Below are 17,720 nucleotides of genomic sequence, written 5' to 3'. Positions count from 1 at the left end.
AGAAGTACCTCTTTGTATCCAATGCTGTATTTGAGGCATCTTAACTGCTTGGGTTAACCTCTCCATGAGTGGACACTAGGCATCTGAACAAGTAACAAATACTATGTTCTTTCCTGGAGCTCAAGTAGCTTTTGTCAGCCACCTCTGATGGCTCACCTTCAGAGAATCATTACATGCTACAACAAATGTTAGTTTAGATAAGAACACAGTATTACAGAAAATGCCTACTATTCTTCAAAGTACAACTGTGTCCAGTCAGTACTGTTCTTAACACCTGCCACAGAGACTGATACAGGGACATCAATAGTATGACTGCTATAAGCAGAGCAGTTAACATAAACCTCCCTCTGTAACAGCTACTTCTAATCTGGAATGAACATAGAGACAGCAAATAAACTAAAGAACTGGTATAAATAGAAAGTGTTTTATTCAAACAAACAAACAAACAAAATCACACTTCAGTGTATGGCCAAAAGTCTGACTAATTTAAACTGTGTACCCAATATCCATGCTTCAGAAGTCATATAAGCATGCACATGGAAGGAAGGGAAGCTGGTGCTTGCTGGCATGCTCCTCAAAACCTCCCCTGGAGTGATCTTTAGAATATATTAAGTTTGTTAGCAGGGTACAAAGTTTGAATTCCTACAGGACACCGAGGAAGTGAAGAACAGGTGTCTCTATTTATATATATAAGATTTCCATAATCATTTTTTAAACAGAAATCTGTTGCCATTCTAACAGTAGTGCAAACAGCTACAAATATGGACAAAATGCAGGCAAGCATGCATACTGCGAGGGTTTTTTTTTCAATTTTCACTTCCTAAGTTTACTTATGGGTATTTAGTTTTATTTCACAAGTCTATGCAAACTACTTACATGAAAAGTATTCAAAAGAGCCCTTTTGAATACTCAATCATTAAGAATTACATGTGAAATGTAGCTTTTGTATGTGGATTACGACTTTCCACATATGAACAATGCTGCAATCCTCCTTTATAACAGAAGGGAATAGATTATTAGAATGCTATTCCTAAAACATTCTTTATTTTACAGTAACTATTTAATTAATAAGACAGTTTTTAAATGAGCTCTTCTGAAACAAAGCTTTCAAGATCATCCAAAAGGAGCTTCTAAGCATGTTTTGCTTTCATTGCTAAAGTCATCCCAAATCAATGCTACTCAGGTCTATGGTTTAGGTATGTGTAAAGCACGATGAGGATTCTTAAAATATTTTTTTTTTTATCGAAGAAGCCGCTCAGCCTCCTTGGACTTGCTTTCTTTTGTCTTCCTCAATAATGCCTGTTTTATGGCATTGATCTTTTCATCAAGTTCAGCCAACGAATAGTTCTGCTAAAAGAACAAAATAAAAACCACAATCATTTACATTTTGTAATTGCTGGAGAAGTGGCCTAGCACTTTAAACTTGAGGTCACTGCATATTGCACTAAGTGATACAAATACATTTGCAGAATTGTCTGAATCTAGTCTATGGCTATTAAAGTTGAAAGAAAAAGACTTAGAAGAAACTGACAGTCTTAATCATGGATCAATATATCCATGCTATTTCCATTAGATGCTTATTTAACCTGTTCATGAAAAAAACCCAAATATCCTTTGATGTTGAAACACTGGACAAGACTACCTAGATCTTATAGAACCCAGCTTTACAACTGAAGGGTTTTTTTTTTTCCTATTGCTCAACATCAACCTCCTCTGTGCCCCCTTAACCTGATATTTTGTTTTATCTCTTCTTACACAAAGAACTGGTCATCATCCTTTTTATAAAAATATTTCACCCTATGGAGGATTTTCTTTTTCCTCATGTAAACAAGCCTAATTCCTCAAGTCTCAGATGGCCCACATTCCATTTTAAACATTCTCCCCAGCCCATCTGCCTCCAAGTGTGATGGCTAGTAGCAGTGTTCCAGCTGCAGCCTCACACTGAGAAGAAATTCTCTCTTGTGGCCTAAGGTATGTGGTTAATGCACTCCCTTATGTGACGGTATTGTGAAAATGGCAAGTCTTACTGACTTAGGTTAGTATCTCCTATAACATCAGGTCTTTCTGCAACACTTTTGCTGAGCCAGACATTTCTAACTTTATTGTCTCTTCATAAATAAATATGAATAAATATAATAAATTTACCAATAAAGTAAATTAAAAAATAATTTAAAACATCAACAAAAACCACCAAGCCACAAACAAAACAAAACAAACCCAAACCAGAAGACATTACTAAGAGGCTGGTCAGAATTTGCTAGTTGTTTGTTTCCCCCATGTTGATTAACAATGTTACAGATTTGTTTTATTCTTTCATCCTTCTAACTGGTGAAAACACTAAATAACCTACTCCAGTATAGACTCTTAGAAGACTCATTTCACTGTGACATCCATTAACTTTCTGTCTTCTTCCTTCTCTTTCTTTGCCAGCAAGCTATCCAGTACTGATGCAGCTACTTCTGAGAAGTTAGATACTTGCTTGATAGAACTTCTGATTACTTTTCACTCAGAACATCCTAAACTTAAGGTAAACAAAAGTTAACGGCACTTACGTGGGGAGGTTGAATCTTTCTCCTCTTGCCAGAACAACTCTAAAGAAAAGACATAATCAAAAGAGACTTAATGTTGCACTGACAGAGGACCACAAGTAATTCTGTAACAATGTTGACAAGAGTCTTTAAAGTACAAAAAGAACACTGACTGCCATTCCATGGATTAAAGAAATCTTTTTTTATAATTAAGTACTTTGGATCACGCGAAACACTACTGGAGAGCATTCAGAAGTTGTTGAAGCTTCTCCACACTTGGCAGCCAATAACTATCAACTTAACTGAAGCTTCCTTCAGACAAAACCAAGATCAATATCCAGCTTTTGAAACTGTCAATATTTTTCTCCCCAAAAATTTCCTGTATCCACATCAATATTTTTGCAAAAGTTTGGACAAAAGAATTCTAATTACTGTACAATACTAGTATTGCCACCATCACAAATTTTTCACAGATCCCCATTCTAGAGAAGATCCTAAAGCCCTTTCTGTGGAAATCTCAACTTCTAAAATTGTATGTTTTAAATTCTGGTTTCCAACAACTTGAAGGAATAGCCTCACAAATAAAGGATTTTATTAGTCTCCAACATAAACAAACAAACAAACAAACAAAATGGTAATACTGCCATTGATTTTTGCTGACTCTTCTTTGGCTGGTCACAAGAGAGAAGATATAAATTAAAATATGATCAATAGTAAAAGAGACAGTGTTACGTGGGGAAAGAACAACAAGATAATAGACAAGAAATTCCTACAGCCAACCAGATCCCGATGTAGTAACAACTAAAGTTCTCTTTGTCCTAATTACCTTTTGTGAATGACAGATAAGGTTTACTATTCAGAAAGAAACAGAACTCTGCCTGAAAACTAGCAACATAGAAACAAAAGTCATAGAATCACATGAAACAATTTTTAAAGGGTTTACTCTCTCATTGGAAGTTATTTCATATACCTGATCTTTAGTAATCAGATCATGTAGAGAAGCCCAAAGGATTTAAGCCATTAATGATTTGTATCAAGATCAAAACTTTTGCCAATTTTCTTGTCATAAGAAACAGTTAAGTGTGTGGTTTTTTGCAAAAAGTATTCATCTGAGCAGGTAACCTGCCTCAGTCACCTGCTTGCCAGACTGGGGGGGGTGTGGGAGAGGGGAGAAGGAGGCACAGAAATCCAACCTCTATAACAAATTTCTTACAAATTGTAAATCTTGGGTGGCTCCAATTTTTTTCCCTCAAATGTATACTATTTTCTTTCAAATGAGAAATTAGGTAGAAATATGAACTTACACAGATGGTCCAAATGAAACGCAACTATTACACCGAGCCAGAGCTCTCTATCAAGAGTGTCAAAAGTGACTGCCCTTAAGTTTTGTCTGTACAACAAAGATATAAGCACAAAAGTCCCAAATGCATTTAGGTATGCTAAAAGAAAATGAAAGAATTTCTTACCACAGATTGAAAATATTCAGGAGACAGTCCTTCCAGCTCAAGGATTTTATCTTCAAGCTTCTTAATTCTCTGATAAATGTCTCTTGGTACAGGACCACCTAAATACATAGATACAAAGAAATCAGGAAAAGTGCTTGAACAACTTTTTTAACTAAAGATTGCAAGTTTTACACGTGAATTGTTTGAGTCCAGCTATCAATCAGTAGCTGAAACAAAACGAGTGGACAGGATAATAAAACAGAAGGGTAATTAATATGATTCAAGGTAAAACCTGATTGATAATCCAGTGCAGTCAGTGAAGGCAACAGACAACTTTATGAAGGTGGTTGAAATATGTCTGACAAAGTCCTTGGAACAGCTAATGATCACTCTTATAATACATTAGTCACACAAGCAGATGGGATGGCCGACCACACATGAATTCAGCACTGATATCCAAGATTGTTCTGAAGGAAACCTATCTCCATGAAGCATCAGAAGTTAGAGGACAGGTATGAGCTGCACTTGACAAAGAACAGCATTTGCTCAGGCACAGATGGGAGAAGCAAGGGTGGGGAATGTTGTGTGGAATGGAATAGCAGAGATTTAGAAAAAGTAAAAACCAAACAAAAAAACCCCCATGCCCTCCCTCCCCCCCCCCAAAACCAAACAAAGAAAAAACCAACAAACCTGCAAACATCACAAAAACAGCAGCAACAAAAAAACCTACCCCAACCCATTTGCTGTTTGCAGCTATATTACAGCAGGTTGGGCTTGCTTCCCCATTTAAGAACAGAACTGATCAAAAGATCAGCCTCAGAAACCATCTATGCACCATGCTACACAGTATTCTATAAACCGAAATCACTGTTTATCACAACTAACTACTGGCTCTCCCAACTGAAATGACAGTCTGGTTCTGAACAGCAATGACAACCAGAGCCTTAGCAAGCTTCTACTTATTCTTTTGCCACCCATTTCCATTTATTTCTAGGTCTGTTAGGTAAGATAATTCTATTGTACAAACTACTGAAATAAGCACTAATGGGGTTTTTTGCCATTCATCTATTTCCTCACTTCAGACAGACCATTTTGCAGGTAGCTTCCCTCCTTTCAGTTCTGCTCTCTCCTCATCACTCAGCAGCTACTAATTAAATTGGCTGACCTCTCACTCTTCTTAATATTGCTGACTCTTAATGTAAAGGGAAAAGAGCAGTACTAGCACTAAGAGAAGCTGTTCTGATAAACAGCAGATGAGTCGAGAACACCTCTTTCCACCATCAGAAACCAAAATTGTTGAGCAGGTAGCTCAGGCAGGTTACCTGCTCGGATGAATATTTTGTGCACAGCTGCTGGGGAAAGTAACAAATGACCTTGAGACCTTCAGCACTGAATGCTGATTTGGACAGGAGTTGAGGTGGAATTGCACACTTTCCTCTTCCCCTACACTGCAGTTTAAAAACCTGTTCCTTCAAATAAAATTATGTCACCTATTATAGGCACAACCAGGAAGCAAGGACCCCTCCTTAGCTATCCCCCATCACTCCTGATACGCATCCACTCCAAAGCTGCTACACATTGTAACCTTCGTGCTGGCCAGCCACTTGCAAATTCTATTTCCATGCACAAAACCCACTTTATTTTTGAGATGGTTATTCAGCTAAACATCAAGCTCTGCTGCCTCAACAGTATATAGGAGTATTCTACTTTCTGCCACAGAAGGTGTTCATGAAGCAGGATTGCGTCCTAATCTCAGCTTTTCCTGTTCAGTGGGTCAAGGCAGAAGGACTCCACTAGCTATGGAGAACTCCTACCTCCAAATATTCCAGACTGGTTTAATCCCATTCTGAAGTGCCTCTCTTTCATTTGCCACCACATCAAGCACACATTTACTAACTCAGCGTCCTAACCTGGGCGTGAATCTGGGTTCCATTTTGGGCATAAGAGCCTAAACATATCATTGTAGTACTTGGGGTGACTAAACCCTTCCATGGATCTATCCATTGTTTTTACAGTCACAGTTTCAAACTTGTCCAGTTTTACTACAGTAATGATAGCTAACACAAACTGACATGCCGATGTCAAAATTAAAACATGATACAAACCTGTTTGTAACCGTAAGTGTGCTTCAATATTTTGCAATCTCTCCTCAACAGCTTGGTTTCCACAATCATGAATGGGTACATTGGCTTTGTGACTGGACCCATGCACTCCTTCAGATCTAGTCTGAGGACCATATGTATTTACTACCCTAGAAACTAGGCAAAGAGAACAGAAATTTAACACACATGCACAAGAAACACTAAGTACCTCTAACTAAACCAATTAAAGTATTAAAATATAAAAGCCTGTGTTAAATCAATTTCACACCAGTCTCTCATGTGAAGGGTCCCACACACACTAAGATCAAAGGTTCAAGAAAAAGTATTTTCCTATTTTTGCACAAGTAACTAATCTAAACAAAAACCCTAGGACTTTACATATGCAAAGTAAAAGAATTACTCATACATTCATGTAGAACGGCAGTATCAAGAATTTGTCATCAGCTGCTGATAAATAGCAGAAAACCCAATATCTATGTCAGCAGTTGCACATGTGAGCTGTTGTGAATGCAAAGAAAAGGCCAGACCTAGTATTACAGGAAGCATCATAAATACATGAAGATGAGGGGAGGTAAGCAACTAGAAGAACCGCTACAAATCTCGGCAAGGAAGTTCTCTTCTAATTTTTGTTATTCGGGTTAACAGCTTTAATAACTCTTCAGCTGCTTCTAGGTCTATCTTTCTCCCCCTGCTGAACCATGTCTCTATCATAACATTTAGAGTCCCTTGTCTAAATCACGGTCCTTTCTCAAGTCCCTCCTGATAAGACTACTGCAGTGTATTGCAGGCTTAAAGACTATGTTGGAACTCCAGACACTGAAGCACGTACCTTCTTACTCAATACTTCATGAAGGTCACGTCACATTTTTGCTTCAGTTTATGCTGGTTTTACTTCCAATTCCTTTCTAGGTGTTATTCACGTTTCAGTCATGAACTGTTCAGATTTTAGTTACTTGAAGTGCGAGCTTTTCTTTTTTTCCTGTAATATGCTACCATCTAAGTTAGTTACAAACTAGCACTCAGTTTAAAAATTGTGACTACTGAAAGCAGTTCTCAGTGAAAGATTATAAACTCAAACTCACTTCCCCATCTCCCTCTTAACTCACCAGACCTTTTAATGCTTACACCTATCATGCTTCACACTATTATTCTGAATTCAGAATAATGAATTGGTTTCTAGAACCAGTATAAAGTGGATAACTGAATACTACCACTCTCAAAAACAGACAAGTTACTTTCATTCTCATTTTGGAGATTTCGTATATTTGTTTTTAAACACAGAGTAACTTTTGTACACCTAGAGAACAGTAGATGGACAAGCAATCTTCTATATGTAACTTCTGCTGGACAATCGTTTCTGCACTAATTATTCTTTTCCAAAAGGTAGTGCAGTTCTGAGCTTGCTCCCCAGCTTGTCACTTCCCAGAAACCTGTATCTCAGAACTTCCACTCTGTCCCAAAGCTGTTTCTAATCCAATATGCTTACACCAACTAACGAAAAATATAAGATAATTTTATTTAATCTCAATTCCTTAACTGGACTGCTGGCATCACCTTAGAAGAAAAGCTAAGAATTGTTCAGTTTCTCTGTCCTGCTTTATCTTCTGCATCTTTCCTTTCAGACAATGAAAATAAGCTACTTTGTTTTGCTCTTTAGTGCGTAACCATCGAATTAATGAAGCAGTTATGGGATTGAAAAACTTGGAGAAGTGAAGATGTAAAATTATTCACTAGACTCAAAACTCAGTACACTAAGTTTGCATTTTTTGAGCATTCTATAAAAAGTTTTAAAGTCAAAAATTTATCAGTGTTGTTCTATCTGGACAGTTAATAAAGGGGTATTAAAGTAGTTGCTTACCCTTTATATGGCTTTTAAATCCAGGATAGGGTGTGAAAATTGCATCTGTTCTGGCACAGCTATTTTCTAAATAAACAATAATGACAGAAAAAGTGAGGTCCTAATTATGTCCTTATAATTTAAAATATTCTAACCATCATCGGCTTTGAGGTTTTTAAAAAATCTAATGAAAATTTTTCATACAATTAAAACACCAGAAATATTTCTTTTATTCTACAAACACTCATTATAGTTTCACACACTTGCATGGACCTACTGGTTTTAATTGGATAAATCACTTACATAAATGTATGTACATGTGTATATGAAAGTTGATTGGATCAACCCAAATTTCTTCCAATTTACATTTTATTTGGTTCTTATTTGTCACTGCGTTTCTCTGTAACCTATGTCTTTCTCCCTGTACAGAAGTCTTTTCCCTGCTTACCACTATTATTCTGGTTTTCTGTCCTTTTTTGAAACTCTCCTCCTATTTTACACTGGTCTAATTTACTTACTAGCATTCTTTTATCACCTTCCTGCATTTATTCTGATGCCTGTGACTTCTTTAATTTGTTTAACCTACATTACAGACCATCATCTTAGTTTATTCTAATGTTTATATTTTAATCTCTGTTCATATACACCGAAGCTTTACACATGTTTTATTATGCCTCAACATACAAAGGAAGGTCTTTTCATAATTTCTTCTGTACAGAATTAAATTTAGGAATCGGTCTTTTACTATCTAGCATATTCTACTAGACTTCAGCTGTCATTTTCATTCCAACAAATATTCAAGCAGTTAAACTATCTTCCTGTAAAGCTTAAGGAACAATAAGCTTTGATCTCTAAAAGCGTAAGTATATCACAGAGACAATGCACATCTGGGTTCACAGGTACTTAGAAAATGTCTCCACATACTTATGTATATAAAAGTGTCTTCACTTTTAAGATGCATTTGGTTACACAGTCACTGATCGTGCTAATGGGATCCAGCCTGCCAGATGGATTTAAGATTGATTGGTTATAGATACAGCCAATTGTGCCAGGTAGTGCATTAAAACCACCAACAGGGTGAGTAACGTTGAAAGGAAAAAGTTATTCTAAGTATTCTAAGTTATTCTAAGCTAGTAATTCAAATTGATTTCAAAAAATACTTCTTTGTAATTTGACTAGCATTAGGTTATAGTTAATTTAAAACTTTAATTTGATTATGTAATTCACAAGATATTTCTGAATTGCGATTCTGTTGACTTTGGAAGGAACATCTAGCTAAACCACTGAGAACAATAGTTACAAAATAATCTGATTTAAGATTACAGTTCTTAAAATGAACACAGTAATAGCTATAATCTTTTTGTATGGGATGCATTAAAAGGACTACTTCCTTTTTTTGTCTATCTGACAACTGCAGTGCACATGCAAATTCTTAACTTTAAAATAAAGTTACTCTTAAAATGAAGTTCTGTTTTAAATATAGAATAATGTTTTTGAAAAAATGGAAAAAAAAACAAAACAAGCCCAAACCAAAAATCAAAACCAACCAACTTAAATTGCTATGAAGATTAAAGTCTGGGTATCCAGTTACCTTGATTACAATCAATAACATTGCAAAATTCCCTGACATTATTTTCATTGATCTCAGCTTGTTTCCTCTCGATGAAGGCTGATATCCGCCTGTCAATCTGCAGGTGATAAACATGATGGCATATATCTATTTCATTCTTTAAATTTAAAATTCAGAAAGATCTAAGATCTTTTACTTTTTTCTCTTTTTTTTTTTTTCTTTGTTATGTTAGGTAGATCACTTACTTCTGCTTTTCCAGCTTTTATTTGGACCACCTCTGGATCAAAATTAATATGAGCTTCCTTCAGATCTCCCAAATCATAACTTGCATACTTTTCTTCAGTCTGACAGTTACCATCATAAACACCTAAACTTGTTTCACAAGTTTGGCTGCCTGTTTTACCTGCAGGTTCAACATGGCCTATATTTTCCTCTTTAATCAATGACTGGAGTTTTTCTAGAAGAGGCTGAACAAAGAAAACGGTATGTTAGGGTTATTAAAAAAAACCACGAACAAACAAAAAAAAAAACCCCACAAAAATCCCCAAAACAAAAAGCAAAAAGCCAAATACTATTACAATTTCTAAAACGGACCAACTGAAATAATTTTAGGAATTGCAACATCTGCCTCTGATGGAACAGAGTAATAAAATTTAAAAAAAGGAAAAAAGGGCTATAGTTCCAAATACTGTGTACACCATGATTCTGGCCTTTTTGACCTTTGCCTTTTAGAGGTTTACATAGGAAAACTCCCAAATTTCTGCAAAAATCTGCCTGCTGCTCATCTGTTACTAGGTAAATCAAAGCTTCAATCACTGGCACCAATGCCACTTAATTAACATTTCATTCAAATGCCTACTCAGAACAGTAAGGCTTAGTATTTTTCCTCCTTAACATGAAAGCCAATGCTTTCACACTGTAAAGCCTTTACTTTATCACCACAGCACTACATTCTCCACTTGAACCTGCAGTTGCCCAAGCGAATGAGAGAACACAGACATGAAATATATAGGCGTTATCCTGAACACATGCTTTTCTTGACACGGTTGATTATCTACTTAGGTCATGAAATTAAATGAAAGAATGCACTGACATTTACAGCAGCAAAAAGAAATGCTTATTCTACTGCAATAACTCTTACACAGATGTAATAATAAAACCTCAGTACATATGTACGCGTCACCCCCTTTTTTAAAATTTTTACCACTTTCACCTAGTCTGAATTTCACTGCTTATTCTCCGTCCAGAAATTATTTTTTTTAAAAGACAACATGATTTTTACCAGTCACATTTCCTGAAATGAATCAAATTCCTACTTGCAGTGTTCTTACAGCTGGATGTGATTTTTACTTGCTTTTATCTTGCATATTTACTCTTTTTGTTCATCACACCAAAGATTTGGTGGATGTCTGGAAAACATAACGGGTCTTTCTTTTACCTACAGACAAGCAAATACAGGAACTTCCTTTTTAACCCTCTCAGTACTACACACTTGAAATAATTCATTGACTAGCTGAAGCAAAAAACTAGTATTCAAATCCCCACCTTTTACAGATGAACTATCAAGGTCAAAACACTCTTCTGTTACCAGCTGACAAACTGCTCACCCTCCCTGCCATGCAACTAAATTACACATACTTTTGGCAGGGTTGGAAAGTTTCAAATAGTTAAAAGAAATGACAGTAATGGTGACTGGCTACTTGGCAAGATGAGACATTAATGTCAAAGAAATTACTCTTAAAAAAAAAAAAAAAAGAAAAAAAAAGCTGAAAATATATTTAATTGCAGTAAGACACTCCAGGATGTGTCATGCTGGGATAATGCCACTTCTTGAACCACTGAAAGCACTCCATGAGCCTCAAAACTCACCCAACGCATGGAATCATTATCATAGCATGACACACACCTGCCGTGTCTTATTGCTTAATTATAACCCACCATAGATGGAAATGTATCACATTTACAATGCAAGTCTAGAAATCAATGAGGCTGCATTTATTCAGCCTGCTCACCTACAGTGGCCATTCCCACCACTAATCGGAAAAATCCATAAGCGTGAGTACCGATGAAGCACAGTGGAATCCCAAGCATATAACACTTTCGCATTATTTTTTGTTAGACATAGCAATGTAAGAATAAAAACAACTTAAATTTTACAGTTTAGACAACATAACTACATTCAGTTGTTGATCACTTTTGTCGAGTCAAATGTGTCCAACAAAATACTTACCTGCAAACATAAAATATGCTGCTGAAGTGCACTGAAGAGCAACGCTGGCTGAAGTGCTGATGTGCTTTGAAGCTTGCTCCAATCAATTACAACTTTCACGATATCATCTCCAAGGTTAAGCTTCAAAAGGGCAAAACAAACAACAAAAAATTATGTTGTTATGCTGTATTAATGTCACAAAAGTATACAAGACTCCTACAGGACAACAATCATGTTCAATCTCATACAGATCCCATTTTTATATGAGGACACTGGAAAGGTTTGACATTAATTATAATTCAAGCAGCTGTCATTTTCAAAGAAAGCTAGTATTTCTAGAGTATATTCAGAAATTAAAAATTCCTTACTACTTCATTACACTTTCACTGTACTAATTTGATCTTTAACTTCAGTCGATTCTCAATTCAATTAACTATCGTACAAAAACATACCGTTCAGGTTAATCGCTCAAATCTGTTCTTTTAACAGATGACAGAACTGCCAGTAGAAAGAAACATGCACCCAGGATGGCAGTCTCCTGTAAATTCACGTATTTTATTCTGAGATCTGCAGGGCTATCTATGCCTGCATGACCAAGGTCTTGATACTGCACCATGCCACATTCTTGAAATTTTTACTTGCTGCTAATCCAAAGGAGGCTTTATTTCAAAAATAAGCATTAAAAAAAAAATAAATCTCGAGCTTAAACAAACTCTAGACTACACAGCACCACTACCGAACCCATTTCCAAACCACACTATTTCTCTTTATATGCATTCAGATCAAAATAGCAATTGCCACAGTCTATTCTCTTTTCCAAGGAATTGCAATATTTAACTCCCAAAGCAACAGAGACACATATAGTGAGTCTGAAGGTTTATTTAAAGCAACTATATATATCTTCTGAAAGTTAAAAATAAACTTTCACTTTCTAATACAAAGCAGATTGTAAATAATCATTAATGGACTACATGCTTTCACACCCACTTTTGTCATTTTTGCTGCACTAAAGCTCTTCTCAAGATCTTGAAGTAACAAGCACTTTCATTTCCCAAAGCCAAGTAAGTTGTTCCCCAACCAAACGATCTGTAAGTGATCCCCCAGATTTTAAGTATAGATAAAACTCTTGATAAAAATCAAGATGACCTACAGGTACTCTGTTTGAGACAGAATTCCTGAGTCAAACAAATATTTTTATGCCTACAGCTCAGTCCTTCCATTTTCTTAAAAACCCCCAAAAACAAACAAAACAAACAAAAAACCCCGGAAATAAACAAAAACCCCAGAGAAACCTCAGGCAGATGACAAAAGTGACCTTTAACATATGGTCTAAACATATTTAACTTTTAACAGCACCAAATATTATGGCCAAGAACACAGAATCCAAATGTACTTGTTTCCTAAATCCATCACACAGTGTACGAGGAAACAATGAGAACTAAATACAAGAATGCCTCCATCACTCTGATAGCAAAGCAGTGGATAGTGAGTTGTTCTGGGTTAGTTTTAAACCTCAGCATTATCATATTTTTGTATGTAAAGAACTATAAGCCTGAGCCTTCCTTTAGTTAAAGAACAACCTTGTTAAATGCAGTATTAGATTCCAACTTACATAGCAAAGGCCTTAGTCTGACTAGATATATAACGTATTTTAGATAATTTTCCCCACAAATGGTTGTTCCTGTTTAGTACTTAAACTACACATGATATAGAAAAAAAGTAAGGAAATACTAGTTCTGAACACCTTACAAAATCAAGAATTTTAGAATTTAGTAAGAAGAAAACTTTAGGAATTTAGCCACTGTGCATGGGATCATCTGAAGCACGTCCTTCTTCCCAAAGAGTAACATCTGCTACACACTACATTGCAGTGCACTGACAGTGGGAAAAAGGCATAAATGTAAGTCATTGTAACGAAACAAAACAGGAGTCCTACTGCAATTTCCTAATAAGCCTGCTTTTTCACAAAGAATCAGCTGATGTGTGCCTTCATATCACAGCGTGTGACTCCTGTGCATGTGGTTCAATGTACAAAACCGACAGAACTTCTGACTCGGAATAATTTAGATCGGTGATATTTAGATCAGTGATATTTTAAACTCATGGACACTGTTTTCGAACATAAGAATAAGCCTCTCCTGCATCCCAACATGTTTCTAGTACAATATAATTAATTTTCTCATCTTTCTACCTCTAAGAACTGTGACAGATTTATAAATTCTGTGATTTGCTAACATCAAAGCCTTTGTGTGTTTACAAGTCCATAGCCTATTCTGTAGCAATTTACAGGATCATAAGTCATTTCAGCCCTTTGAAATTGTTTTATGAACGACACTGACTGTCACTTGGGGTTTAAAAGAACTTTTCATGATCAGTCATATTGGTTTTAAGAGTTGTTATCCCCAGATGTCTTCCTAGTCACTGTGCTTCAAGTGACTGCTCTGGCAAAAAAATTCCTGTGCCAGAAATATTCCTGTTTACAGTCCAACCTGCTAGCATAAATCCAACTTAAACTACTACAATGGATCATAAACTGTGACAGCTAATGATCTGGCACATGTTCACTCATCTCTATAAAAGGGAAATGAGGAATCAGTGGTTTCAGTCAAAAATGCAAGATGGATTGTTGGAGTCAGTAAGCTGGTTAGAACACCAGTTAAACCTACCAGAACTCAAGTGCTGGCAATCAAGAGCTTAACTCAACAACTGGAAACAATCATGACTGAGCAATTAAATGGGCCTCAGCTAAGATGAAGCAACCAGACTCCTACTCATAGTTCAGTGCAGTGCACACTAAAATTGGTTTGTTATCATGCAAAGAATATACTCCAACTGCCAATGAAGACAATTTTACTCTACACTATAACTAATGTAAGTCTACTGAGGTTGATGTAGCAACTCTAAACTGATGTCTTGCAATTGGCTGTGCACATCGAAACAATGTTAAAAATCACAAAGCTCTCTCCTGTGACATGCTAGACATAGAGCAAACACCGGCAAACAAGTAAAGAGAGAAACTAGTTAATGATTAATGTAGGTTTGAAAACAATTAATCAAACTTGTGATAAGTACCCTAGTTAGAGCTCAGGAAACTTTTCCTTTACTATTCTTTGTGTTTTTCATAAATACAAGAGTTCAACTTTTCACTCATGTTAACATTGTAAGAACAGTAGTATGAATGACAGCATCTGCCATCTAGATAAACTGACAGTCACTAGTTCTTTATTGATTACATTTAGAGTTTTCACAAGAAAGAATTGTGGGATATTTCATCTACCATACAAAGATAGTTTTCCTGTCTCAGTAATCCTATGAATCAATGGTGTATGATCATCAAGTTGTTTAGCACTGCACTCCTGTTCAAAACCTAGGGTAGTTTTTAATCACTTTAGTGATAGGAAAACTGAGACTCTCACTAGTCAGCGCCTTAATTTTGGATGACTTTTGTTTGAAAATGGAGAAAATTATTAGCAAACTTTGAGGCGAGAAGCTAATATAATACAAAATTCTATTCAGATGCGAGGTGAAATGTTTTAAAAAGTAATTTCAGATCAGTCAACAACTACTAAACTGCCTCTGTATCTAACAGAGTACATTTCAGAGTATTTTTGTAACACAAGCATATACTAAATTATATTATCTCCTGCAAATATCACTCATCATCTGGTCCCAAACCTTCAAACTGCTAATTTCGGAAGCAAGGGTGTGCTTCTACCACCTTCACAGAACTACATATATGCTTCCACAGTGGAAAAGGAATTAATCTGTAAATTATTTACAGTAATAATTAAGTTGTTAGTAAAACCATCTCCTGATAAGGGCCTCCCACCACTACCATAACATCTGTTAAATAATTCATAGCCATTACTAAATCTAAAGTAGGTGTTTCAACTTAAGTACCACAGCAAAGCTGCTTTAAAAATTCTGACCCACTGAGACGCACTGTGTGTTTCATAGCATGCTATTACCAAGCAAGGCTAACTTCAAGCTCCTGATCATTTATTTTGATTCAATGCACAGCCAGCTTTTAGTAGCTTTTCAATTCAGAATCATTAGTTGTTAAGATACAGCAATTAGGCAGACTGCAGTTTGTCATGGGAGAGATCATCCATCAAACTGCAAAGTGACATGAGGCCTCTGCGTGCGAGGACAGAGGCACGACGAGGGCACGCAGCAGCAGCCCGAGGCTGCCCACGCCAGGAGGGATGCAGCCAGCCCCGCCATCCCAGCTTGGCAGGGGCTGCACCGCTCCCGCGGGCAGGCGCTAACAGCCTCCAGAAGCGATGACGCTCCTTGTTTGTGCCAGGCTTCTTTCCTCCCCGGCGCCGCACTCTATCCCTGGAGCCCAGAAGGGACCCGCAGGCCGGGGACAAGCAGGAGCACGCCCTGCTCGGGCCCCTGAGGCGGGGCGAGGCGGAGCGAGGCGGTCGCGGTGCGGGGCCCGCGGCGCCCGGGCCAGCCCCGCTCCAGGCCTCCCCCTCCGCCCGCCCGGCACTCACCTGCCCCGCCAGCCCGGCCAGGCAGCGCAGGGCGCTGCTCGCCACTTCCGAGGCTGCAGGGTCGGCGCCGATCTCCGGAGCGTGTCCGCCGGGCTGGAGAGGGCTGGGCGGCGCCGCCGCCGCCGCCATGACACCGGGCCGAGCCGGGGCCGCCAGCAGCGTCCCCGCCGTCGCTCCGCGATGACGAACCCCTTGGGTGGCCGTGCCCGCTGGCCCCGCCCCCGAGGGCTGATGGACAGGCACGGCAGCCAACGGCGGCCTGCGTTCTGGAGGCCGGCGCTGCGCGGGGAGATGAGCGTCGTCGCAACGCTGCGGTGGGGGGTTCTCTCCTGGGCGCCGCGCCTCACCTCACTGTCCCGCTCGACGAGGGGTGGTTCTTCCTCTGCCTGGGAGCGGTATCCCGGGGCAGCGGCTCGGTTGGGACAGCAGGGCGCGGGCTGGGGAGGCAGCCTCCGGCCTGGCAGTGCTGTCAGGCTCTGCCACCTTGCCCTGCCCCGCCAGGTTTCCATGTCGCGGTGTGGGGAGGAACCTCTCCTACAGTACGATTTTTCCAGAGTGGCGAGCAGCCCCGTTCCCCAAGCCTGAGGAAGCACCTTAGCTTTTCGTCCTTCCTTGGACGTCTCTGGAACCCTGCAGCTTTTCTCAGCTCTGGTCCATTGCATCTAGCTGTGGTGGGTTGACCCTGGCTGGATGCTGGTTGCCCACCACACCTCTATCACTCTCCTCCTCAGCAGGATGGGGAGCGGAGAAAATAAGATGGAAAAAACCCTCATGGGTCAAGATAAAGGCCGTTTAATAAAGCAAAAGGAAAGGTTGTGCACACGGAAGTAAAGAAAAACAAGATTTTATTCTCTACTTCCCATCAGCAGGTGATGTCCAGCCACTTCCTAGGAAGCAGGGCTTAGGTACACATAGCAGTTGCTCCAGAAATAACAAATGGCTCCCCTTCCTCCTCGTTTCTCTTACATTCATTGCTCAGCAGACACTGTATGGTATGGAATATCCCTTTGGTCAGTTTGGGTCAGCTGTACTGGTTATGTCCCTTCCAAGATTCGTGCCTACCCCCAGCCTACTTGTTAGAGGAACGTTGGGGGGGGGGGGGGGAGAGGATGTTACAGAGGCAGCTACCACCTTTCTAGCTACCAATACAAAGCACAGCCCAATGAGGGTTGCTATGGGGAAGATTAACTCTTGTCTCAGCCAGACGCAGTACACTATCAAGTAAAAGACCACCTCAGTGGCTGCAGAGTCACAGTGTGTTGGCCCACCTCACTGTGCTGCTTTGGTACCTTTGGTACCACCAGGTTTTGAACCCTAGACTGCAGCAGCAACTGTGGGGTGACCCTTCTCTACGAGATGACCTTACTCCCTCACCCTTTTCTTTGCCTCCTGGCTCCTTCCTGTCCTTCAGCAACCTCCATGGAGCTATCAGCATGGTCACAGGGCAGGCATGCTTATAGGAGTACCTTCACTGAGTGCTTGTTCGTGAAGGGAAGGACGACGCCTGTTTATTTAAGTATATTGGATTAC

At 38.8% G+C, this 17,720-nt stretch overlaps 1 protein-coding gene across 2 annotated transcripts; it reads right to left on the bottom strand.

The window, feature by feature from the left end:
- Positions 1-405: 405 nt before the first annotated feature.
- On the bottom strand, positions 406-16,384 carry MBIP (MAP3K12 binding inhibitory protein 1). Of its 2 annotated transcripts, none has more exons than XM_030483173.1 (9): positions 16,191-16,384; positions 11,713-11,832; positions 9,728-9,949; positions 9,504-9,600; positions 7,934-7,999; positions 6,079-6,231; positions 3,995-4,092; positions 2,553-2,591; positions 406-1,350 (listed from the first exon to the last, which is right to left on the bottom strand). In XM_030483173.1, the coding sequence occupies exons 1-9, from the start codon at positions 16,317-16,319 to the stop codon at positions 1,240-1,242; spliced, it is 1,035 nt and encodes a 344-aa protein (XP_030339033.1). In that variant the 5' UTR covers positions 16,320-16,384; the 3' UTR covers positions 406-1,239. The 2 variants fall into 2 exon arrangements, with proteins under 2 accessions (XP_030339033.1, XP_030339034.1); XM_030483174.1 differs by having other exon boundaries at positions 406-1,347; positions 16,191-16,373.
- Between the last annotated feature and the right edge of the window lie 1,336 nt (positions 16,385-17,720).

The sequence above is a fragment of the Strigops habroptila genome, chromosome 4 (assembly GCF_004027225.2).
Source record: "Strigops habroptila isolate Jane chromosome 4, bStrHab1.2.pri, whole genome shotgun sequence".
In the NCBI taxonomy this organism is placed as follows: domain Eukaryota; kingdom Metazoa; phylum Chordata; class Aves; order Psittaciformes; family Psittacidae; genus Strigops; species Strigops habroptila.
Note: the sequence above shows the minus strand (reverse complement) of the source record. Positions and strands in the feature narration are given on the sequence as shown.

What these genes read in the sequence shown, in the direction of transcription:
- MBIP (XM_030483173.1), bottom strand. Translation starts at nt 16,319, where the DNA reads ATGGCGGCGGCGGCGGCGCCGCCCAGCCCTCTCCAGCCCGGCGGACAC. An exon ending in ATTTAAAAGCCATATAAAGG is followed by an intron (nt 6,232 to 7,933) that starts GTAAGCAACTAC and finishes CTCTTTGCCTAG; the next exon opens with TTTCTAGGGTAGTAAATACA. An exon ending in ACACTTACGGTTACAAACAG is followed by an intron (nt 4,093 to 6,078) that starts GTTTGTATCATG and finishes CTATGTATTTAG; the next exon opens with GTGGTCCTGTACCAAGAGAC.